Source organism: Etheostoma cragini, chromosome 19, assembly GCF_013103735.1.
Source record: "Etheostoma cragini isolate CJK2018 chromosome 19, CSU_Ecrag_1.0, whole genome shotgun sequence".
Classification (NCBI taxonomy): domain Eukaryota; kingdom Metazoa; phylum Chordata; class Actinopteri; order Perciformes; family Percidae; genus Etheostoma; species Etheostoma cragini.
The window spans coordinates 4351141-4376828 of record NC_048425.1 but is presented as its reverse complement, the minus strand read 5'-3'; the positions used below and the strand labels follow the sequence as shown (position 1 = coordinate 4376828).

Here is a 25688-nt window from a genome sequence, read left to right as displayed (position 1 = left end):
AGGCAGTTCTGAAGGCAAAAGGGGGTCCAACCCGTTACTAGCATGGGGTACCTAATAAAGTGGCCCGTGAGTGTATATTCCTCCAGCCGCCCTTGGGTCCCCCAGTGGCTAGAAATGGTGATAGGTGAAAATGAAAGCTCATATGGGCCGATCTGGAATCGTGCTCCTTATGAGGTCACAAGGGGCAAGGTTAGCTCCCCTTTCTCTGCTTTGCCTGGCCAGAGATTTTGGCCCACCCATGAGAGAGACATCATGGTTTTCAAACGAGCAAAGTGGCAGTTGGTAAAACACCCCCACCTTCCACCTTGTTTCATCTTTGGATAAACAAGTCCCAAATCATCAACACATGCAAACTGTCACAAGAGGTCCAATGTGGTTAGAGCTTGGTTTTAAGGTGCCTCAAGCCCAAAAAAATTAGGAGACAGATGCTTAAACAAAAGCCATGTTTACTAGCACCCTTTGTCTTTTTACTCTTAAGATTTATTCCATACATGAGTGTGTGGTCTTGGTTTTAGGCAAAGTGACGGTGGAAAACCCAAATATTTGAACACAATCCTGTCCGAGGGAATTAAATGCCAAAATAAGTTAAGATGTAAAGGCCTACCTCTGATGAGGAGAGGAAGGGATGGCCAGACCCAGATATTGTCAGGTAGTTGTCACTGCCTCCAGGGAACTGAAAGATTCAGGTGCACATATTAGGAAAATTATCATTGCTTTAGAGGGAAGAAGACAATTTCACCGATATTCTCCAAAATCAGACTTCATCTGCCTTTTCTGGACATTAAAACACACAGTGACACTCCCATCCAACAAGAAACGGTGAGGCAGTAGGACTTAGAATACTCAAAACCAGGAACAGAAAACAGGTAATATATGTAGACCCTGAGATGGGTTTGGTTTAATGGCAGCCTTTTGTTATTTTAAATATGCAAGGCCTATGTAAATAGTTAGCACTGTGACCGTTTGTGAGTGAAAGACGTGAGTCCCATAGGCTACTCCCATTCATAATATAGAGTCACCTTATTGTCAGTGTCAAATCCATTGAACGACTGCGGATCCAAGAACTCTGGATCACCGTCGTGAGGTCCAGTACCGTCCGTTAAATCCGAATAAAAATGCAGGTCCATCTTTTCAACTGGGCCTCATATGTTGTGCTATGAGGCCCCTTTACAATTCAACAAAATGTTGCGCAAATAACCGAAATCCCCTATATTTGACCTATATTTCAAAATGTGTGGTCGTTTTAGATAGCTAGTAAGTGGAAATACTACGTCCCAAAAGCCGGGTCTAAATGAGCTGTAACGTTATTTCAACCGACCGCACTGACAGCTTTTGCACATATGTCGGGCTAGTTCACGCGACTAAAACGGAGCGTGTGTACGCCAGCAACCGTGACAAAAATAACCTGTCTGCTGTCTGGCTAGCTACCCGGAGGTAACGTGGCTGTTACCCGTCTTTCTTGCTGACTTGCCCTACCACGGTTTAGCTTTAGCTGGCTTTGACGCAAGGCTGCGGTGCTCCTGACTACACGACCAGCCTGGCGCCCGACTGTCTGCCGGTCCTGTTACCAACACCGCAGCTTGCAGACACGGGGAAATTTAACGGACTGACGTTTTATGCTAGTTGTGCTCGAGAAATCTGGAAAACTGCAATAATCGTCTCAAGGTGTCTGACAGGGGAGGCAGACCACCGAATCCGTTTAGCTTCGTGTTGGCCCGGGCCAGGTTGCTCAATGGATCCCGAGCAGCGGATCATGATCGACGCCGGATGTTGAGCGAGACGGTTTCAAATTAAAAACGTATAGCTTTTTTTTTACGATTTACTTAAACATATTGTTGAAAAACATGAACTACCTACAAGGCAAAATTACAGTGACAAAATACGTGCCATAAACATGGCCTGGCTTGATACACCTATTGGGGGAACACACAAACACACACACACACACACACACACACACACACACACACACACACACACACACACTTATTTTTAACATTAAGCTAGCCGATTGACTATTGGCCCAGAGAAGAATAAGGCCCACAGGCATGTCTCACAGTTAGGTTGTTCTTTATGAAGGGTTGGAGATTGGACCCTTAACGCCTATTTCCCTTCTCCATGGACCGTGGAAGTATTGGCCCTCCTATTCTGGAATTACTCTAAATGACACAAGGGGTTTCTGTGTGTCAGTTAAAATGGGTTAATTTGATTAAATACATATTTGGGAATATACTTACTATATTATTTAGGAGTATAAAACTACTTTAAAAAAACAAAAATATAAAAAAACCGAGATCTTCTACAAAACACAACATCAAGAACCCACCTTATATGGTTGTGTGTACTTGAGTGGGGCAAAGTCCCTAAAACATCTGCAATCAAATTACTAAACTACAGTTGAGCTCATGTTTTGGGGATCTGGGGTCATGGGGCAGGTGCTTGCTTAACCCAGTTAGTGATCCAGCCTTGGTCGTAAACAATCCAGTCTTCAAAATGAGTTTTGTTTGAGTTTGTTTTTAAATTGTTTTTCTTATCACAACTGTAGGCTACTATATTTAATTATGTAGTTGTGGGTGTTTTTGAATTTCAAGTGAAGTTTGCTGTATACGATCCATGGTTATTCCTTGCAGCGTTACTTGTTTTAAGACGGGGGTTTTTCAGTTGTAAAATGTCAAATTTTGTTTATGACAACTGTTTCACAACTCTTTTGATACCCACATTAAACAAAATTTGAATAAAAAAAACTTGATTTTGGATTTAAGTCAACAACAAAAAAATGTGGGCAACATATTGTTTAAATGTCCAAATTAGTAACTGCATCTGAAATCCTGTTTTGGTCAAACTCATTTACCGCATAACTGCTAATTTAGACATTTTATGCTTCTTGATTTTATTTTGAAAGCCAGGACAGGAAGCCATCTGTCACTTTGTTCTGCTCATAGACTGCATGATATAATTTTGCTACAAATGATTATTGTAGCTTTAAAAAGCATCTGACAGATTTAATTTTCATTTTTTGTGTATTTTATCTTTTAAATGCCGAAAGCTGGCAGCATATATCACCTGCTTCTCTTTCCAACGGTTCGGTTTAGTGCAAAGCTGAAACTAAGTCAATTAGTGAAACAGAGAGCCATATAGTGATAATAAAGCTTCATACAGCTTTGGGGCTTTCTTCCTATCTGGACCAAAACAGATTGGAGGCTTTGGGGCTTCAAACAGAGCGACATCTGGTGGCTTGCACGACGTTAACAGCCATTCAGACTGGCAGAAGCCTAACCTCTTAGATTTTAATAGTTTTAGTCTCACATAAGTAATACAACTTCAGCAAGCCTGTGTGTTATTATATCTCTAATACCTGTGATCAGAAGTGATGCATTAAATGGAGATGGTATTGTGCAATATTTTACAGTAATTTAAGTACATTTTAAAGTGCATTAGTTCATTGATTGATTATTTGATTGATTTAAACCATTAGACAAAAAGCCTACACAATGTTACACAAAAACTAATGTACCTTATTGGTGTAGTTTGGGCTCCGTCACTGTGGGCTTACGTGTTTAAATTTCATGGTTATAGCCTATTCATATTCATTTGGATCAAAAGGTGATGTGACTAGAATATTATGTTCATCAAATTACCTTATGTGTTTAGTGTAGGCCAACACAGATATGTTTCTCAGTTATTCTATTTAGCAGAGTAACATAGTTTAGCAGGAAAAGTGTTCAAATAGTCAAAAGGAGTTCAGTGCTTTCCGAACACCAGTGACGTCTAAAGTTCCGTACGTCATCAGTCACGTGGTAATCCTAATTTGATCCAAACTGTATTGAAACCTTCTAATTGAAACAGTGTAGGCTACTTCGCAGGAGAAGAACACATCTCTACATATGTCTATAGATCCAGTAACCGTTTAAAAGACGTGGCCTGCAATGTTTGGAACTGTTTTCACAGCTTCAAACACTTTACATGATTGATAAATCAACACCAAGATCAATTACTTTTATTCACACCGTAGTTAAATGGTTGAATAGATTATGTAAAGTTACATTAACCGATTTAACAAAGGGATAATAAATTAAACAGGTCGGTTGACGCGCTCGCAACAAGGCCATCATTGTTGTGTTTGTGACAACCAAAGATCGTGTGTTATAATTGATCATTATATATGTTCACAAAGGTGATTCTTTTATTAAGTCAGACGTTTCTAATGCCAACTACTCTTACCTCCATGCTCACCCACGAAATCTGTTTAATGTTTTGTTTTTATCCCACTTTTACAAGTGAACTTCGCCCAGAATTGATTTCGTTAAGTATCACAACAAGGCACCGGCTTCCGGATTGTACGCGCAAGGGGAAGTTACGTCACGACGCAAGGAAATGGGACTTTGGCGTTCCAGAATAAAAGACAGTAAAACCATAGACTGTCTATTATTGATTGATTAACGGTCTATGAGTTAAACTAGCATCTCACTTTTATTGAGGTTAAGATGAGAGGCGTTAAAGAAAAAAATAAGACTTCTATCAGTTTCTTTTATATTAAAAACCCATCTGTTTTCTGTACGTCATTTATAAAGCAAAACTAACAACAGAAAATCAAAGGTGAGGTTTTGTTTTTTGCTTATATATTGTTTAGTTTAATATTTGGGTGTTTTGGACCATTGGTCAAACTAAACATGTTACCTTGGGCTCTGGAAAGCTTTGATGAAAAAATAGTTTTCACTATTTATTGACATTTTCTAGACTAAACAATTAATCAAAAAGAAAACCGATTATTCAATAAGAAATCCGTGTGTTAGTTGTAGCCCATGACTATCTATATTACTAAAAATAAGTTGACTCTACAAAAATATTTTAATCAGTAAGGCCCCTTTTTGTTCTCTTTGGTTAACTATGTTAAAAATCAAAAATTTCTTTCGGTGTATAGTATCAAAAAAGTGAAACATGTTCATCATAATCTTAACTATTATTAATAATAATTAATAAGTAAATACAAACAAATGTCACAGTTGAGAAGCTGTTTTGCATTTTTAGCTGTTAAATCACTTTGGGTAGCAACATTCTCCCCAGTCAACGGGTAAATCAGTCTAAGCATCTTGATCACACATTCTTATGAGTTATAGCACCAATATCAGCCAACAAAAACAATAATAATTCTTATTATTCAACAAAAGGATCACAAATGTTGTAACTTTTCTTTCAAAATTGCTTTATTTCTTCCCGTATTTTTTCGAGCAAAGTTTGTTATGATTCCTTTTATTCATTAATGTAATTAAAAAAAGATAAAACTTGGGATATTTTGTCTTTATGTACAAGCAAGAAAAAACAAGTTTAGGAAATAAAAATGAACATAAAAGAATCCCTGCACGATAACACTGTAAAAAAGGAAAAGAACAAAAGCATTAGAGTGGAATCAAACACCTCTAGTTTACAGCGTCTTAATTTATACACACACACAGACACACACACCCACACTAGGTGAATGGTGAGATGGAGAGTTTCAGTGAACAAGCTCACTACACAGCACAGCTGATATTCTCATGAGAAGAAATAGATAACAGCCTGTGTCAAATGAACAGATGTATCATTCACACCTCACGTTTCTCCCATTGACATTTTGACAAAGCAACGGTCCTCTCCATGACGGTCCGGGGGGTCAACAATACTGTTTCATTTGTCTTTTTCCGAGGCCTTCACACTGACACCCACAAAGTCTGACCTCACTTTTTTATGAACATTCTAGGCCGTCATTGTCTGCTCTGACGTGACTATTCACACGCAGTCCGAGTCCAGTTCATGGCACGACAGAGAAGACCGCCCAGATCCCTAAATGTTGAGCACAAAGACAGCTCATCTTGGTAGAAGTAACAGATTCCTATTTTAATTATTTGCAGAGCACACTGCTGGTGTTTGACTATTTTGCTATTTTTGGCTTTTTTTTAAATCTCAAATTAGATTTTTTTTAACTTCATAAAATGTACCTTACTAAGTCACTATTTAGTATTTTATAATAATAATACATTTCTGGCAAACATTTGGTTGACCTTATAATTATGACTTCGGACTTAGCAAGTCAAAAATAGATTTTTTAATCCAATGACTTTGACTAAGTAAGTCATCATTTTGACTTTGTATCTATTACATTTGTCTTAGGAAGTACAATTGAAAATTGATATTTTTTGTAAATCTAATCATTTTGAATGTATTATTTCATAAGTGTCACTTTCCATCTTTTAATTTTGACTCTGTCAAAAGTACAGTGTAAATTATGGTGAGTCAAAATTATTAGGTGGCAGATACCGATGTTGAGCATTTTCATTTTCATCATGACCGTTTCATCTATCTTTTTACCTTTTCCCGGCAAAAAATGGGACTCCATAGAGGAGAACAGATTGTGAGAAAAAGCAGCAAGTTCAGACCAACACTGTTTATCAATTAGAAAAATAATTCAAACTCTTTGAACTTCACTTTGGATTAAACAAATTCTGATGATTGTGCATTTACTAATGTATATGGTGGATATGCTAAGAAAGGAGGCCACTATTGATATGCAAATAAATAACCATTTTTTTGTTGAAAAAGTTACACTTTCAATTAAACCGAAATGCACACTGATTTTTGAACCAGTAACAGGTTTAAAAGTAGAGGCTCCTCCCTTCCTTTGACACACTGTTATTAAGTATTATTGTGATAAACTAGTGTTTTCTGTATTTCAGGCCTTCAGCCTATTCTTAAAGCCCCCCTTCCCCCCAAACACAACACTGGTCCCCTTCTCCAACAAACCATACCTCCCTCAGGTGGAACACACGCACACACGCACACACGCACGCACGCAAGCACGCACATACTTTTTTTGTTCGTCCGTGGAATTGTGTTGGCATTACTGTAGCTTGACGAATGGAATGGAAACCGTTGTCATGACATTAAGTGTAAAGATAAAAAGAAAAGGGCTGGAGGGGAGGGAGGTGTTGGGCATGACAACTGATGCTGTAGCTAATGACAGTCTCTCCTTTTGGGTCCACGCAACCCCCCCACCCCCAGAGCTCACAGGCCCCCACCATCTCCTATCGCTCACTTCTGGGTGCTTGGCTGCGTCTTTAACGCTGGCTTCCTCCGTTTTGTCCAATCAGGAGTAGATGGTGATGACTTCACTTCCTCCACCTCTGACCAACAGAACACGCTCCAATCCTTCCGTTAGGACCTCGAGGAACTCCATGTCTGGTCAGCAAGTTAAGTTGAGTGCTTCTGCAGAGTTTAGGTGCCTCTATACTGAGTGTACTGTTGCCACAGGACAAAAACTTTTGTTATGGTGAGAGTCTGAAGGTATGCATAAGGATGGATGTAGGACACTTTTTCGTGTGCCATCTTATACATTGAAATAAGTTTCTGGTTGTAATGATGAGCCGTTGTTTGTTTAAAACAACCAGAAACAAAGAACGTTTTGTAGTAGAACAAGATAAAGTGATAAGTTGTTTTGACAAATAATTTCTTCTGCGAACGGCAAACATTTTTTGGTAATACAACATTTGTTTGAATAACTATATACTTTAGGAATGATCTGCAATGTTACTTGTTTCTTCAAAGTCTATGAAATGTGGTGTGATGCTCCATTGGCAGATTTTTTTATTTTCCAACGTGATTTTTAAAGATTAGAAAAGACTTTTTGTGCAAAATGGTTAAAATATGCCAATTTTCTTTCATAAAGTCTTGGTGTTGCAGTAGGTTGTTCACAAAACTGACAGAAATATGTCGGGAATGAAAACGAAAGCTAAAGTGAGAGCCCTGGCGGGTGGGTGTGAACGCCAGAGTGACGGTTTTTCGGAAAAGTTACAGAAATTTCCAACAATTCTTGAGTTTGTGAAACTATTCGACCAGCCAACAAACATCCGCACATACAGCATAAATATATATTTGGTTAATATAAGTGAAGAAGTGCAACCCTCAGTGCTTAAGGATACAGTTCTCGTCTCCCTCCGTGTTCCTGGGTGGTCCTGGCATGTTGAGCAGGACGAGCCGGGCATCATGGGATTTGTTGACAATGACCTCGTTGAGCTTGACGGCGGTGTGCATCCGCCTGACGTTGGAGTGGTCCCTGCATAAAAAGAAAGTTGCATTTAACCGACCTGTCAAGTGGACTACGAGGCTGAGAGAAGTTGTGAATGGTCTTTCCGCTCACGGCCTGATGCTGAGCATGTCTCTGAAGCCCTCCGGTGTGGAGCAGCCGGAGTGTGTGGCTCTGTACTGCGAGGTCTTCTCTTTGGTCCAGGTCATCTGAACTCTACGGTGATGCTCGGCGCTGCCTCCACCGGCTCCGGCGCCAGCACCACCGCCGCTCATACCAGCGCTTGTCGCCCTGTCGCGCTCCCCGCCGTCGGTGTCGTCGTCATCGTCGGATCCGATGCTTGTCAGCCGCAGCATGGAGTTCCGGTCTTTCACCAGCTGAGCCTGGTTTGACACAAAAGACACACAAACATCTTCCTTCTAATCTCATCTCAACCTTTATTCTACCTCATTCGCTGCCTCCTTCTTCTACACCTCTACTCTCCTTCCTTCCCCAACTCCTTACTATCTGTCTCTCTCACTCGTTGTACCGGTCCGTCTCAGTCTTCTATGGAGGGGTTGCTGACTCCTGCACTCATGTAGCTCAGGGAAAGATACACGTGCAAACAACACAAGGTCACCTAACTTGCTAATACAAAAGACATGCATCTACTCTAGCACTGGAGAAGAACTACAGGGACAGATCTAAAAGAACCTGAGTCAAATGGCAACCACAGCTGGGCAATGTATGGATATTATATCAATATCTACTGTATGTATGAGGCTAGGTATTGTCTTTTGGTGGCCTTACAGTAAAGTTATGTCATTTCCTGAACTTTCCAGACTGTCCTATTACGTGCCTTTAAACACTTAGTCATTATAACCACATTATGGATGATTATTTATTCATAATCTCATTAAATAAATATCGTAAATAAATAGTCAACCCAACAATATCTCAGCAACATTGTTAATGTATTTGGTTAAAAAAAATAAAATATTGTGATATTTGATTTTCTCCATTTTGCCCAGCTGTGATTTATTAAAAAAGGAGAAGAGGAAGTTCCGTATTTAGGTCAGCCTATTTAGAGCAAGGCAGTTTAATAACAAAATGTGCATTTGACCCAGATCCGCACATATTAACTTCCTTATCGGCCAAATTATTAATTGAATCCTTCAGATAAAGAACCTGAAAGCTATAAAATGTCTGATGAACGATGACTTGGAGTTGAGAGTGTACAAAATGGATCACTGATCTCTAATTCATTCTTATTTTGTTTGCCTTTTTTTTTACTACATAAGCCAAACATCAGGGTCAACTACAGACATTCTCTAGTAGCAGTAAGGACTAGCGTCTTGGTCAAAGACATTTCTGTCCATTGACTATGCCAACACGCTACCTAAAATGTGCGTTTATTGGTGCATTAATTTTGGTTTTATTATTTTTAATGCAATATAACTGAACTTTTAGACTTTTATTTTGGGTCTTTTTCTGAAGGATTCAGAAAGAAAACTTTGCTTTAACAATGTGTCCAGAATGGCCAGTTTGTCTCAACTGCTCTACATCACTATATACAGCTGATGTTTTACTACTGTGTAAACTTACATCATCAAAACTCCAGCGTGCCCGCTGAGGAGTCCAGTGGGAAAAGGAGATGACATGAATTTTAATAATAAATCTGAATAGGGGATGCTGCGCCAGCTGATCTCTATTAAAAGTTTAATGAAACAAAACTATCTTTTTGTGTTCCACTTGGGTATAATGCACCATAAAGGTCCCATGACATGGTGCTCTTTGGATGCTTTTATATAGACCTTAGTGGTCCCCTAATACCATATCTGACGTCTCTTTCCAAAGATTCAGCCTTGGGGCAGAATTACAGCCACTAGAGCCAGTCCCACAATGAGCTTTCCTTGGGCCGTGCCATTTCTGAGTCTGTAGCTTTTGAGGAGGAGAGGGGCCCAACCAATCTCATGGGTTGGCCAAATTCTCTCTGCTGGCAAAGCAGAGAAAGGGAATGTAACCTTGCCCCTTATGACCTCATAAGGAGCAAGATTCCAAATCGGCCCATCTGAGCTTCCAATTTGTACAGTTTCAATCAAAATGGAAAAAAGATCCTCTATTAACAATATTTGTTCCAAAGTTAGGTTAAAAAAAAGCTCTTAAAAGTTAAAATTTCATACCATGGGACCTTTAATCGTTATAAGCTAAATACCTAGCACTTTTGGCCAATGTTTTCTATTAAATACAACCTTCTCATCTAGTATTGTGTGAAAATAATTTACAGAAATATCCTGCTCTCAGAGGCATTTATAAAATGTGATCTGAGCATACTCCAAACCTTAAAATCGAGACCTTTCTCCATGTTATTTCTCTCTTTACCATCTGCTTTTATGTTGAAATCATGGACGTCATGGAAGAAAATAACAACAATCTCAAATCAAATTACTCATCATTATTAAACTTCATCATTGGCCTAAAACAAGGCTTTTATGAATTTCTTTCCCCTTTGATTTCCATTGGCATAATTGTTTGCAATTTCATCATGTCTAATAAGATTTCCGTAATCTAGTAAACATACTTTTTTCTAAACAGTTTGACAAGACGATAATGAGCTAAGTACCTTTACACTGTCCCAACACCATTCTGTACAATTTATAACTTTTCAATTTTTGTAAAACGCATGGACTCACAGCTGGCCATAACCACTGACCTCACCTGAGACCTTGTGGCTCCACCTGCCTCTGGCCTACTGCTGCTGCTACCAGGGTTTCCCTGATAAAATGATGCACGACAATCACAAACAGATCAGACGAGTAGGTCACGGCTAATCTTGCATGCACCCGATATTAATAATGACCCAAATGCTGCTACCAAATCATTAGACACATCTTGTAATCCAGCTGTAGGAATAATAAACACTGAGTAGATCATTTAAAGGGATTAACTACTGGTGCAGGCAGTGTATGCAGTAACCCTTTCTTACTGCCTTAACTGTCTAAATGCAAATCTACACCCTCTCTCCCTACACATGAAAAATAACGTTCATGTGCACTTAACCGAGGCTTACCTCTCTCTCTCGGTCTGATTTAGACAGTCGCATCTGTCTGAGCATCTGAGACCTCTGCTCCATCATCAGGGTCCTTTCATAGGTGTACGCACTGATGTCACTGTCATGCTGAGAGGAGGGTGTGAGAGAGAGAGAAAGTGAGAGAGACATATTAAGAGAAGAACATTATTCATGTTTAACAGTTCATGTGAATGTCCCAGAAGAATGTGTATCGGCTAGCGATCAATCTCTTAAATCACTTTTTAAGTTGTTTTTAATGTGAACATGTCATTTTATATCCACCTTGTCTTTTTACATGTTAATGCTTTTTTTGTCTTCATTACTTTTGGGTATTCTTTCTAGTTTGACTTGAATGGATGTAATTGTCTGATTTTATTTCACTGTAGTCCTCAAATATTTTTTATTACAGTTTCAATCCTGTAACATAAAGTGCAAACATGTATTGCTGGTATTATTATTATTATTTGTATTATTATTATAATAAGTATGGCAGATTTGTTACTAGGGTTGTTGAAATTTTACAGTGTGACGTATAATATCAAATTCATTCTGATAATTCAAAATGTTTGTTTTTGCAGGCTGTGTAAAATGTCTTGATAATCGAATTATTTCAACATGCACAAAAAGGTCTTTCACAGTCAAAAAGTCGCATAAGATGATAGCTGCTATGTGCTACTATTCTTGACGTGAATAGTTGCAACATTGATAACAGCTGACTGGGTTGTTGGGCTTCCACGTAGACATTAGGCTCTGGCTAACTACTGTAGCAATTAACAATCACATGTTTGAGGAGGACAGACTGAACACTGATCAGCGCTCACGGTTTTGTGTATTTAATCTGTCCCTACTTGCTGTGTAGCTAATGCTAGTTATGAGCCACTACACATGTTTTGAATATGCATGATTTGACAACCTTCAAGTAACGAGGTTCTTTTGTTATTCCTTCTCTGCACCTCACAAAAATAATATTGAAAATATATCATGTTTCAATCAGGCCTTGGTCTTCCTGCACGTTGCAAAATCAATTAAAATTGTGTATCAGCATGAAAAAAATTATTACAAATCCTATTACAATACTTATTTTCCTGGAAAAGATTTTGTTAATAGTAATTCTGGAATATATCCTGATTAACAGCCCCAGTGTTGTGAGAAGCGTACCATCTCAACTACTTCCACGTCAGCCTCAATGCGTAGGTGATAGAGGAAGGTTGCCAGATCCTTCTTCATCTGGATGGAGTTATCCTCCATCTGGGCCACTGTGAAGATTCGCATCCCACACTTACGCCACACCTGAGGCGGAGAGGATATTTAGAGTGATGCAGTAATATTATCAGTGACAAAAACTGTTAAAATACAGAACATGCTCCTACTTTGTGTTGGCGCAGCAGGAAGGGCAGCAGCATTAGCATCCCTCCATCGTGGACGATCCACCAGACATCAATGTAGCCCTCTGTGCAGGGCTCGCTGTTGCTGGGGAACAGGGAGATGTTTTTGGGCACCAGCAGGGCCAAGTGGGCTGCTGTGGTCACACGCACTGTGTCTGGAAGGAAGAGAGGGGGCGCTGTTAGCCTGCTAACTCTAAAGCAAAAACTACGAGATCAGGAAAAGAAAAAGACCCTCTTGTTATCGAACTTTAATTTGACAGTGGAGGATGATTGTCCATCCTCTTTGACTTACTGATGAAAGTCTTCCAGGACTGTGGGTCCTCACTCTGCCTCCAGGCGTGAGGCCAGCCCATCACCACAGTGTTGGGCTTCATTCCTCCCAGGCCGCTGGATTGGATCATGTGGCTGATACCTTCACGTGGCTTCTGGGCCACGATACACTGACAGAAGCCCTTCACACGTTCCTTATCCATCAGGTGCTTCAGAGTCTGAAATGGGAAGAGTTTAGAACAACTTTCTGTCATCTGAAGATACTTGGATCTGCAGACTGATGAAGCTTCACATGAAAGACTGTTTCAGAAACGCTGCCAAGATAGAACCTCCCACCTGTTCAGCAGCGAGGGCCTCGCCGTAGCTTTGTAGGAAGTTTCCAGAGACGACTGTGCCGACGATGGTTAGGCCCTTTCCCGCCTTCAGCTGGTTGGCAAACGTCAGCAGGCGAGGAGACTTGACGTGGGCGTCCTCGTCCAGTTTTAGTAAGACTAACACCTGGGGCCTGGAGAAGAGCGGGCGAGAAGATGAGTGTGCCTATTGCATTTTAAACTTCAATAGCAGCAGGTTCTCCTACTCAATCTATGGAGAAACTATTGTACATTCAAAAAGTTCTTTCAGGTATTTGTAAAAAATGACTACACTGAGCAGTGTAGTTTTTCGGAGTCTTGTTGCATATGAGATGCTTGTTTTATAATCTTACATCACTGAACATATTAAATAAATTTGGTTCATTATCCTTTCTTTTTTTTATTTCTTTATTCAGAGCATTTGGAAAATTGTGCGTTTTGTTACATAATTCAAGTACAGTCCCTCAGGGGCCACTGGCAACGCAAAATGTAAAGGGGATCACAGAGCTGTAAAGCAGAGCTGTATGCTTAACTTTATGATGATGAGGTGAAGATTTAGTGACAGGTTGTGAGAAATGAAAGCTTCAGTTCTCTACCTCCAGTTCTTGGTGTGCGGTGGTCCCTCTTCCAACCTCAGGAGGGCATATCGGGCAGCACTGAGTGAGAGACCGCGGATGCCATCCCCCCACTCTTTCTCCGCTCTGATACACACACACATGGGTACATGTTTGTACAGCATGTTGTAAACTGTGTACATTGGGACCTCCCCTGACACACACTCACAAAAAAACATTGATGATTCACACTGGAAATAGACACAGATTCTTCTGAACGCACACTTTTACACACACCACTCTTGACCATGACGAACATGTACCATCATGTGGGGGGAATACGTCTCCATGGCAACATACCCGTGGTACTCAATGTACTTGTAGATCATGCCAGCGATCACCATGGCAGCGATTGCGTAGTACCAGGAGGATATGAACATGAGTGCCAGGCAGATAGTCATCCCCAAAAACGACAAGGTCCTGGACACACCAGAGGCACAGATTAGTATTTGTACTGTGCGTGTGTGTGTGTGTGTGTGTGTGTGTGTGTGTGTGTGTGTGTGTGTGCGCGTGCGTTGAAGTACCAGTGGTAATAGGAAAAGCGCGGCCTCCAGTTGGGCGTCCTCAGGAGGGTCTGGAGGCCACAGGCCAGGTTCACAAACAGATAACACATCAAGAAGAACCTAAATAAAGAAAGTGAATTAAAACTGAAGCCCCTGAAGGAGAAAGAGACAAGTTCCAATAGTGAGAAACTTGGGACTGAGATACCCCCTACACACACACACAACCTATGTCTCACATTGTAAGGATGGGAGCCACGAGGTCCAGAGAAGCAATGAGAATCCCCAGCTCGGCTATTAGGGCTGTGAGCAGCAAGGCCCAGGTGGGCTCCCCGTTAGCCTTCCCATGGCCAAACACCTGGCACACACACACACACACAAAGAGAAAGAGTAAAAATATACATAGGTGCGGCAAGCAATAAGACTGAAAATGGGACAGTTTACCCAGAAGCACAATATATCTTTTTTTCCCCATCTTACCCAGAGTGCTACGTGTTTGCCAGGATAATTGTAAAGAAAAAATGTAATAGCAACATGTTTTTTAAAACAAATAAAACAACAATCAATAGGCCATACAGAGAGCTTTTACTCCTGTAATCCAAGGTTATTAACAGTCACAAAGGCAGTCTTTAGAATATGCCCCCATAACAGGCACTGTAGCTAACTAAGAGCTCTGGACATCAGCTGCAGCAACTCCAGTTTGCTAGCACCGATTTTGGACATTTTTTTCCAACTCAATAAATCACAGTGAAACTATCTGAAATAAATGAATAACTCTCAAGGTAAGAGGAAGCATACCTTATGTTATGAAGGATACATTCTCTTTAAGGATTTCCTCCTGGTATTTCTGCACCAACCGCTCTTATTTGTGAGAACTGATGACATCCAATTTAATTTCACACGGTGTGACATTTCTTTCTTACTTTTAGTTAAAACAGTGTCCAACAAAACATTTATTTCCCCACTGGAAACAATTCTGGCCCAGTGTATACTTTTACTGGCTCAGAAAAAGAGAGGAAAAAAAAAACTTTTCCATAAATCTGTTAATGTATTAAAACATTTGTCATATAGTTTTGGTATATTTGTTTTCATGCGTATATATGCAAAATCATGCAAAAATGCTAACTTGCTCCAATTCTATGAAGACGGGATGCTCATCAGGCAAAAATCAGGTATTTAAAGTAAAAGGAACAAGACAGTCTGTGACAATGATTATGTTAATTTGGATCCCTGTAATTAAATATGAATATTTGCCGCTCTAACCCGGAGGAATGGAATGATGTTGTCCTTGGCAATGGCCTGTAGAAGTCGGGGAGCGCCGGTCAGCGACTGGAGGCCTGCGCCACATGTCGAGAAGAAAGAGCCAATCACAATGACCCAGGGAGATGGCCAAGCCAGAGTCCCCACAACCAGATTCCCTTTGACTGAGTCACCAAACCTGCGGGAGGGAAATACACACAAGTGTTATATACAAGCTTTTAAAGCAGTGGACAAAAGTATAATTAGGTATAAAAGTATAACTATTCCTTTTGGACAAAACACACATAAAATGTATCTCTCACACATAACACATACACTGTAAATATACACTGTATACACACACACACACACACGCACACAGAAGATATACTGACTTGTCTCTGAGGAGCACCCCGTTGATGCAGGTTCCAAACAAGACAACGCTGCTCAGGTCTGGATGGACAGCACTCAGGAAAACAATTCTCAGCAGTCAAATCAAATCAGATCAAGTGCACCCTAAGTGCTCTTTAGACATAACAGAACTATAAAAGGAGCAATTAATTTAGCTTAAATGTGAGACAGCCTGTAGAAAAGCTAGTTGTAGATTCCCTATTGATTATCACTATTGGGATATAACTTTTATTTCATTCCATCAAAACAACATTTTGTTGCTGAAGGAGGCTAGTACTTCTTTAGCAGGAAGATTTTAACACACAGAGGCGTTGCTGTGTTGCCATTGTAGGGATTGTAAACCCACTGAGAGAAAGATGTGGGTATGCTACTTTGAGTAGTTTTTGGATACAGACGATGGAAGTGGTGAGGATGGCGAGAATGGTTCCAATGGGGATGGAGCGCTGGGCATCTTTCAGATCGCCCGACCGGTTGGAACCGGCCATGATTCCTGAGGAAAAGAAGAAAGAAAGAAAAAATATTTTGATTAATGGGATTATGAACCGAAGCGTTACAAGTGAAGCTGGGCAACATCTTGATATTATACCAATATCATGATATGAGAGTAGATATCATCTTAGCTATTGGATATAATATCGTAATATGGCATAAGTGTTGTCTTTTCCTGGTTTTAAAGTAGAGCCCGATACGGCCGATACCGATACAAATATTTGGTTATTTAAAAATACGATATTCCGATATACATATGTATATTTAAAAAAAATCAAAACAAAACAAACAGATTTTCCTAACATTAGTTATTTATGAGTTCTCACTAAAATAATATGATAATAATTGTCACAGAACAGAGGAACATCAACATGTATTAAAGTTCTGATAAATAAAATGTATGAATGGTTGACAGTCCGTTTTAACATCATAACGTTGACTAACATCAATCCCTCTCTTTCCGTAAAATATTCACTTATCCAAATCATTTATTTGTCAATATAAACGATTCTGATAAATTAATATTTTTTTTAAATCTAGATTTTATAAATAGATACGGGAAAACGCCTAATCTCGGCCGATAATATCGGGGGGCCGATATTTCGGACGGGATCTATTTTGAAGGCGGCATTAAAGTAAAGTTATGTGTTACCAGTTCTAGCTTTTCTATCATTTGCCTTTTACCACTTAGTCGTTATATACACATAACTAATGATTATTTATCAAAAATCTCAATCTCATATTTTGTGAAAACACCAATAGTCAACACTACAATATTTTTGCAGTATCGATCAAGGTATTGTGATATTTGATTTACACCGCCCAGTCCTTATTGGTATTGAAATTCATGATAAATCTAATTTGTGTTCATGATGGCATGTTTTTAAAGGTCAAGAACCCCTTGATGATGGCTTGCATATCATGCTCGTTTAAAAGCATCTATGGAGTGTTGAGAGGTTGTGTAAAATATTACACAACCTCATTACATTTTTAAAAATAATTGTAAAAATATTCTTCAGATTTTGGAGGAGAATCCATCATTTACAATTTAAAATAACCTCATTTTGAAATCCAAACCGAAATGCGCAGATGGGAGTTATATTGATTGAGCGAGCAGAATGAAATCCAAGATGTCTGACAGAATAAGTCCTGAAAATGACATGATGTACTTGACCCTGAAACGGCATGAACCAACAGCACACCTACTGTGTTCTTCCTATCAATAATGCAGTTTCATAAACGGAATGACAACTACATTATGCATACAGTTTCTTAAATGTTTCTATTAAGTTACACAGCTGGTTTAGCAGACAAGGAAGGGTGAGAAGGAGTCTGTACCTGTGACGGAGGGGAAGAAGATTCCCACCAGCAGTGTGAAGGAGGTGGTGATGTCAGCAAACACATAAGGCTGCTGAGTGGAGGCAGGATGTGCTTCGTGAGTGGAGATAAGGGAGACTTTCTCCAACACGTCCCCTCGGCTGGGGTAGGAGCTCCACAGGTTCTCTATGAGTTGCAGATTCAACACATGCTTGCTAGTAAGATTGTGACCAGAGTTCTTTAGAGTTGATTCACCAATATACTCCAAAACAGACACATATATATAGCAGGCATGGTTCTGTACCGACTATTACTACATGTACATGATGCCCACGTGAGGACATTCTTGCACATGAGCAGATGAAAAATGGTTGGACCGTTGCACCTACGTTTATGAGAAAATTGTAATTTGCGCTTTATTTAGGTGTGATTTTGGTAAGATTTCTATTAAAAGTAACACCATAGTTGTTTTTGAATACTTCTGTAGCTCAAAGAGCTTTTTTAACTGCCTCAATTGGTTAGTTTGTTAAAGTTATTGTGTGACTTTGGTGTTTTAAAGGGTTAGTTCCGATTCACCAAAGTCACACAATAACACAAACAAACAAATCGATTGAGAAGCGTTGGACCAGCAACTAAAAACATGTGTTCTGTGAGGAAAATTACTGTTGTTGTCAAAGGAGTCTGGTGGCTTCAAAGGGAGAATATATAAAAGCTTCAGTTCAACATGTAGTCTGACAGAAAGGTAAATCGGTGAAAATATTCAAAATAAAAAGTTGGGCCTTTTTTTTAAGTGGCTTATTGACGCAGTTCCCAAAATGTCAATCTATTACTTTAAATGTAAACAAACTGTAAGACAACTAAATTATTGAAAATAATCTCCAGGTCTTGCATATGAATGAAAACTTTACAAAACGCTTTTGATTGCTTAAATCCTCTTTCTGATTTAATGGAACTGAAATCTGATTCCTCAAGAGAATTCGTAAGAGGCTAAAAAACGTCATTGGTTACAGGGAATTAATGCCACTAAATGAGGTGAAACTTTCATTCAAGGTCATATTCATCATGTGCTCACATTACCTACTTTTAACAGTCTTGTCTACTCCTGTGTGTGTTTTTTAAAGGTGGCTATATATTCTCTGTATTGAAATTCTCTGTCTCCCTCTCCCTTCCTACCTGAAATTATTCCACTGGCCAGACCGGGTATCCCTTTGATCTCTGAAAAATTGTTGGAAAGGAAGTATTGGTCACAGGTGGCGTTGATTTCTGGGCCCTGGCAAAACTGCTTCCAAAGATACGTGGTCTTCTCCACCAGATTGGTAGAAAGGCTGGGGTCAAAGGTCGGGCTCATAGTGCTGTTTTCTAATGGGAGGAATACAGTGTGTCAAAAATCCTGAACTTGTGTGTGACTAGGAGACACTTTTACTTCCTATGATTCTTGAGGGCAATAAGTAAGTAAAGAAATATCAATGTAACCCTGGTACCCACCATTAATCAGTGTGATGTTGTCGTCAACTTTCTCCACTGGCTCTTTGATCTGCAGCAGGATGGTTTTTGCACAGTGGTTGTCATCAATTTCATGGCCGTTGATAGTTCGGTTTCCCAGCATGCACACACTGTTGATGGAAGCCCCTCGGTCAGTCACAAAGGAGAGAGTTAAAGGATTGGTCAGTGTTGTTCTTTGAATTAACACTTACGGGAAATGTGGCGGATTGAAGGCGGAGACCAGCGCCCCGACGTAGATGGAAACTATGGACACGATGACGCAGGCCAAGAAGATGGAGGCCAGTTTGTTGACATACTTCACGCCCACAAAGACCAGCAAAGACATCAGGAGGAGACAGATGGAGCCGTAGACCCGCATGTTGTTCAACATGGCTGCCCCTTCGCCTTCAGGGTGTTTTGACACAAAAATGGCTGCCTTAGGTGCTATGTACATCTGGAGGAGGGAGGGAGAGAACAGTGGATTTTCATTGTTTTTTTTGCGTCAATGTGATCAAATATCTTCATTGGCTGGGTACTTAATTATGTGTCTGACTAAATCCATTAACAGTTTCTCAACTAGGAAGTTGAGGAATCTTTCCTTAATTATCACTGCTACATAAAAGTTTAATTACAGATAAATCCTAGACAAAGAAATGAATATCAGTCAACTTTATTTATAGAGCCCCTTGCACACCGTGCTGAACAGTGACTGAAAAACATCAGACAAGAAAAAGAAATAATAAGATTAAAAAATATATATAGATGGATATAGGGATTAATGTACACTAAGCAAAAAAAAAATGAAAGATACTAAAATTATAATTATAATACACTACGTGAAATCTAGACTGGATAAGCAGTTTTTTTTTAGGATAGTAGTAATGATGATGACAATAAAGCAAAAACCCACCAGAAGGATCTCAATGGCTCCCAGGATGTACATGGCTCCAGCAAAGGTGGTCCCCAAGTAGAAACACAGGCCCACAGCCCCCCCAAACTCTGGACCCAGAGAGCGACTAATCATGAAGTAGGCGCCTCCCGCTAGAGGGGGAGGAGAGAGGAGGGAAAGGGGGGGGGGGGGGGGGGGGGGGAGAGAGAGCGGGGTAGGTTGTACATCAGGGTGGAAAGAAGTGGAAATTGTGAGGGAGGGGAAAAGCAGGGTTGTAGAAGAATAAGAAAATGGGAAAATTAAAGATAGAATGTAAAGAGAAGAGAGGGAGGAGAGGAAGGATAAAAGGAGGAGATGGGACATAAATAGAGAGAGAGAGAGAAAGCGAGGGATTGATGTTAGTCAACGTTATGATGTTAGGAGGTAAAGAGAGAGAGAGAAAAGAGGACAGCTGATGAGAGAAGTCACCCCTATGCTTGAAGAAATAAGCATAAAGTTCTACATGACACATTGGAGTAAGAAGACAGAGCAGGTCTTTGGTCAAATGGTATCTGCAAATAACTCTTTTCAGCTGTTTTTGCTAGTGCTGCATCCTACAGTAAACTTTTGGTTGTCTTTAAGGCTGGTATAAGACCTCAGTACAATATTTGGTACCATCTGAAATATGTCCGTAGCAACAGGAATCAAAAAACTAACTGTGCGGACCATCAAATGACTGAACAGATTTACAGTTGTGTTTACTTGTTCTCTGTTCTGTTAGTTTCTGATTTACAATAAATGATTGCCATTTTGTTTTTCTGCTTTTTCTGCTTATGTCAAAGGGTTATGTCGAGGGGGTTTTAACATTGGCCCTATTTTCCTGTGAATGCGTTTAAGTGACTAAACTTCAAATCTTTGGAATTGATCCAGTATTGAGCGAAGAACGCTTTAACCATCAGCCGCGAACCGGGCAGCAATGTCATAGCATTAGGCAAATGCACACGGTTAACGTACAGTAGGTCTACTAAAAGTGCTTGTTTTTTGCCACTAACAGGCTCAGATTGTTAATAGAACAATTGTGAAGATTGTGTTCACTTGTGTTCTAAATGTCCTAGTGCACATGGCATTGCCCTAGACAACTGGTACTCCAACTGAGCTAAAGAAACAGAGCTGGGAAATATATATCGATATTATACAGATATTGTGATATGAGACTACATATCATCTTAGATTTTGGATATCGTAATATGGCATAAATGTTGTCTTTTCCTGGTTTTAAAGGCTGTATTACAGTAAAGGTATGTCTTACCAAACTGTTATAGATATTCCATAATTGCCTTTACCCTTTTTGTCATTATATCCACATTACTGATGATTCTTTATCAAAGATCTCATTGTGTAAATATTTGCGAAAGCACTAATTGTCAACACTACAATATCGTTGCAGTATCAATATCGAGGTATCTGTTCAAAAATATTGTTATATTTGATTTACGTCATATCGCCCAGTCCTATGAAGAAAACAACAGCATCACGTTTAGTTTTTCCGATACAATTTGAACCAGTTATTGTTTTTTAAAAGCACAAGAGGGAATCATACAAGTCAGAGAATCTTCTAATTCTACTAACGACTGTAAGCTCAGAGTTCAGCGTTTGGTTTCCAAAATGCAACCCTTTGACAAAAAGTGCTTGCATATTTCCAAACACAAAGACAATAATGAATATGCTACAAAAACTGTCTCAACAATCTAGAAATATAAAAGTGAATGATATATAGTATTAAGCTGTATTTAGGAAGCCAAACACCTTTGATTACTCCTTGACATTAACCACAGTAAACGACATACTGTAAATACACTACCATCTGAGACTAGATGGTGAGAAAGCACCAGAAGTTGTTTAGGTGAGAGAGAAAAAAGCATGGAATGAAATGTCTGATGCCAAACAAGACACATTAGATTAATTCTCTATGTTATCGAGGGTTTTCATTCTACGGTCAATTATCGAAATGTCACATGCTAGTGGAAATATCACACTACTTTGACATTTGGGATACTTGTCTAGAGGCGTTCCAGTGAGAGGTAAAGTCACTGGCAGATAAATATCCTGGGTTTTTAATGTGTGTACAGACAGACAAGAAAGAGGTAGACAGAGGGAGAGACAGGACAAACACAAATAGCACTCATTAGAAACATATAATGTACTTCATCAGCTGGAAGAGGAGGGAAAGGGAAAACAACCTGGACAATTCAAATGAACATCTACAGCGTAGTAAACTATGCTAGTAAACTCAAAACGGCCGCCATAGAAAAAATGTGATTGTCGTGGAAATAATTGTGTGAGAGTCAGATTACCACAGCACCAGTGTATGCAAAGGGGGGGGGGGGGGGGGGGGGGGGGGGGGGGGGGGGGGGGGGGGGGGGGGTGAACCAGTGAAACATCAAGGAATACCTGGTACAACTCCATTAGTGGCGATTGCACTCATGGATATTGCAGTCAACAACGTCTGCGGAGAGACAGAAAGAGACAGAGTTTAAAAAAAATAAAAATAAAATGTTGTAGAGGTTAAATTTTTGTCTCGTCGTGCATATCTGATAACATAGCTAGACACTCAAACATACTCACACAGCAACAGCATATGAAGACAATACAGAGGGCCTGCAGCACCCCAGCACTTCCCACCACCCAGGTCAACCGCAGGAACAGGATGACACCGAAGATGTTCTGGAGGCAAGGCAGGTAAACTCCCATAAAGGTGCCCATCTGTGGCGACTGGAAGGAAGACACCACAGAGACAGAAGGACATTAGTCAACTTTAATTGCTTATTCAGCAACAGAGGCTGATGGTCTTACAAAACATTGTTTTACTAAGCTCTATTTAGACAAACTCCTTTCTTTTGTATTTTTTTTCTTCAGGGAAACAAAGCACATACTACTCTATATTTTGGTTGTATAGGGGTTAAGTCTCTTGCTCAAGAACATATTAGTTGATGGAATGCAGTGGGAATCGAACACTGATCTCCCACACCACAGAGAAGTGTCATATCCACACATCATAACATACTACAGCAGTGATTTTAAACTGGATGTTAATTTATAGTAACTTATATTGATGCAAAGAAATTCTACACACTGCCTAACTTGCTAAAAAACATATATATGTAAAGTTTATTATTAAACTTTATTTCTATTAAAGTTGATTTCTCCTTGCAATTTAGACAGTGTGTGGGGGTTTCTTTGCAAATTTTGACCTGCTTGTTCCCCTCCGACGGACCTGTCTCAGGTTGTAGATGTGCAAAGTATTGTTCTGTATTGATACTCACTTATATAAAAGTGAATATTGTAATAAGAGTTTTTTTTTTATACAACTGAATTATCAATGTCAAATTTGCATTCACACTATCTTTCCACACCCCCCTGGCAGCTGCAGCAGTACCCCCTGAGGTACACGTACCCCTGTTTGGGAACCACTGTGCTACGCCACCCTGCTGCACCAGACTCATGTCAATGCTTATACTGAACAAACTGTTTGGCAAGAAGGGAAGATTTGAAATGTTTAGGTTCAGCGTTTCCAGACATGCAATCAGAACAGGGTGGAAAGGGAAAATTACTTTGAACCACTACAGCAGTAGGCTAGGGCAGTAGGCTTCTTAGGCCTACTGGACTTCACTGTCAGATGCAAAGTCAAGAGTCAACAGCCGGAGATCACACTTGTCTCAGAGTTACTCAATATGTTAAAAGGATGGATAATATAAATAAATACATTTTATTGACAAATCAATCCGAAAGTGCTATGAATGGTAATTGCTGTAGTATAAGAACATGGTACAGCAGGACAGACAAGTATCTTCACTGTCTTTCGACACCCCCCCTGAAAGCTGCAGCAGTACATCACAAGTACATTTGGGTTCATATACTATGTATGGGTGCTTCTGCCATGGGCATCAAAGTCCTAAAGTTCATTTAACGCTTAGCTTTTTGCAGGTGGCACGTTGCTTCACTGAGATCAACGTTACTTATACATAAATATGTATTTAATTCCACAAAAAGAACGCTCATAAACTAGACAGTTGCATCCATACAGTATGAATGTTTGGGAGTTGGATTGGCAAAGATTCTGATATACTAGACACTGTGGATGAGCCTCTGTTAATAGGCTTTACTGCTTTTATGTTTTACGGAGTGTTTTTACTGCCCAACAAAAGTCTGTTATTAGTTTTTGTTGAGTGTTACCTTGCTGGCTTTCTTCTTCTCGCCAATGCTCTCGGCCTCCTCGTGTTCCCTGGCCCCCTGCGTAAGGTTGGTGTAGTTGGCCAGGCGATTGAGCAGAGAAGACACCTTTGGCCGAGTGTCCATCTCCTCCTGTGGTAAAAAAAGAAGGTGTTAAAGGGAGGAGGTAACAAGAGGGAGGAGTGGGGAATTAAGCCTGGTGGAGGGAGACGGCACAGAGAGAAATGGGGTGGAAAGCGATAAAAAACAGGGTTTGACAGAAGGTTAAGGAGAGCAGCAAAGGGGGGAGGAATGAGATATGAGAATGAGAAAGAAGAATGACAACAGTAGTAAGGCCGGGTATAGAAATAACAGGGAAGCAAGAAGGGAATAAGTTAAGGAAAATAAAGGTGGGTGAAGAAGAAGAAAGATAGGGGTGACAAGCACAGAGGCAGAAAAACAGATAAAACAAAAACCAGTGGAGAAAGAGGTATATTGAAAGACTTGTTAAAGAAGTGGGAGGTAGAAGACAGAGCTGATTGCAGGAAACTTCCAAATCTATAAAAATTGTAATTATCTACACCCACCAGCAACATGACAGCAGACACTTAACACCTAATAAACAGCCTTGATTTGGAGATTTTTTATCCATGTAATTAAAGTTACATCTTTCTGTTGCCACAATGTGCGTGTGTGTTTGTGTGTGTGTGTATCTATAACGTTTAAAGAACATTTATAACATGATTATAATCAATTTGGTGTTTCAAACCTCAAACAAAGCCAAGTTTCTGTCGTAGAAGTCATCGTCATCCACTCCATGAGTGTTGTTGATGTACACGCTGGAGATTTTGGAATTTCCATCTGCTAGGCACAAAGAAAGAGAGTATGAATAAAAGGAAAGCAGGGAACCATCATTAAAGCATAGGATCACAACTTTGGAAGTCCGTTTTGAAACACAGAGATAGCGTCTTCTTGTTAATAGTGGCCATTTTGTTATCCTTTACTAAAACACTTTCAATGTAAGCGTTTCTTTGCTGAGCAGCAGAAGAAGACTAGTAACAAACTTTAAAAAATGGCCAGGGGTTAGCTCAGTTGGTAGAGCAGGCCGGCACATGTAGAGGTGGATGCTTTGATGCAGAAGGTGCAGGATTCAATTCCAATTTCCTGCGTGTCTTCCCCTCTCTCTCTCCCCTTTCATATCTAGCTGTTCTTTCCATTAAAGGCTGAAATATCCCCAAAAAACAAATGGAAACAGATCTTTGAAAGATATTTACTCAGACTACTGCCCCAAAATATCAGATACATTTTTTAAACATATTTGAGAACAGAACGAGGACTGTAGAGTTTGTCCCCCATGAATCACGCATTTTAATGTTAACTGAAGAGATTTCTTAATGTCCAGTATGAACGTGAGGAATCATTATAGCAAGCATAATCAAGTTCAGGTGA

General features: G+C 39.8%; 2 protein-coding genes across 9 annotated transcripts in view; both read right to left on the bottom strand.

Moving 5' to 3' along the window:
* The window catches only part of tox4b (TOX high mobility group box family member 4 b), an 11634-nt gene extending 9876 nt beyond the window's left edge, over positions 1-1758 (bottom strand). Inside the window, exons 1-2 of the mRNA XM_034857349.1 lie at positions 1020-1758; positions 605-673 (exon numbers count right to left, since the gene is read on the bottom strand). Of these exons, the coding sequence (XP_034713240.1) occupies positions 605-673; positions 1020-1127 (177 nt within the window). The 5' untranslated portion in view covers positions 1128-1758. The remainder of the gene's footprint in view (positions 1-604; positions 674-1019) is intronic.
* A 3564-nt stretch (positions 1759-5322) lies between these two features.
* The window catches only part of LOC117934990 (solute carrier family 12 member 6-like), a 30198-nt gene continuing 9832 nt past the window's right edge, over positions 5323-25688 (bottom strand). Inside the window, exons 2-28 of one of the 8 annotated variants that reach the window (XR_004654645.1) lie at positions 25009-25103; positions 24264-24392; positions 22656-22802; positions 22482-22536; positions 20073-20203; positions 19375-19616; positions 19166-19293; positions 18854-19039; positions 17702-17866; positions 16266-16364; positions 15859-15916; positions 15488-15662; positions 14464-14582; positions 14249-14347; positions 14025-14144; positions 13707-13811; positions 13097-13265; positions 12783-12978; positions 12476-12645; positions 12264-12395; positions 11106-11213; positions 10754-10810; positions 9641-9664; positions 8171-8439; positions 7953-8086; positions 7070-7212; positions 5323-5369 (exon numbers count right to left, since the gene is read on the bottom strand). Coding sequence is in view for 7 of the 8 variants with exons in the window: in XM_034857058.1 (XP_034712949.1) it covers positions 7121-7212; positions 7953-8086; positions 8171-8439; positions 9641-9664; positions 10754-10810; positions 11106-11213; positions 12264-12395; positions 12476-12645; positions 12783-12978; positions 13097-13265; positions 13707-13811; positions 14025-14144; positions 14249-14347; positions 14464-14582; positions 15488-15662; positions 15859-15916; positions 16266-16364; positions 17702-17866; positions 18854-19039; positions 19166-19293; positions 19375-19616; positions 20073-20203; positions 22482-22536; positions 22656-22802; positions 24264-24392; positions 25009-25103 (3404 nt within the window). In the remaining variant the exon portion in view is untranslated. Of the gene's footprint in view, positions 5370-6296; positions 7213-7952; positions 8087-8170; positions 8440-9640; positions 9665-10748; positions 10811-11105; positions 11214-12263; positions 12396-12475; positions 12646-12782; positions 12979-13096; positions 13266-13706; positions 13812-14024; positions 14145-14248; positions 14348-14463; positions 14583-15487; positions 15663-15858; positions 15917-16265; positions 16365-17701; positions 17867-18853; positions 19040-19165; positions 19294-19374; positions 19617-20072; positions 20204-22481; positions 22537-22655; positions 22803-24263; positions 24393-25008; positions 25104-25688 lie in introns of those variants that run through there. The other 7 variants (XM_034857058.1, XM_034857059.1, XM_034857062.1 and 4 more) reach the window with 7 other exon arrangements.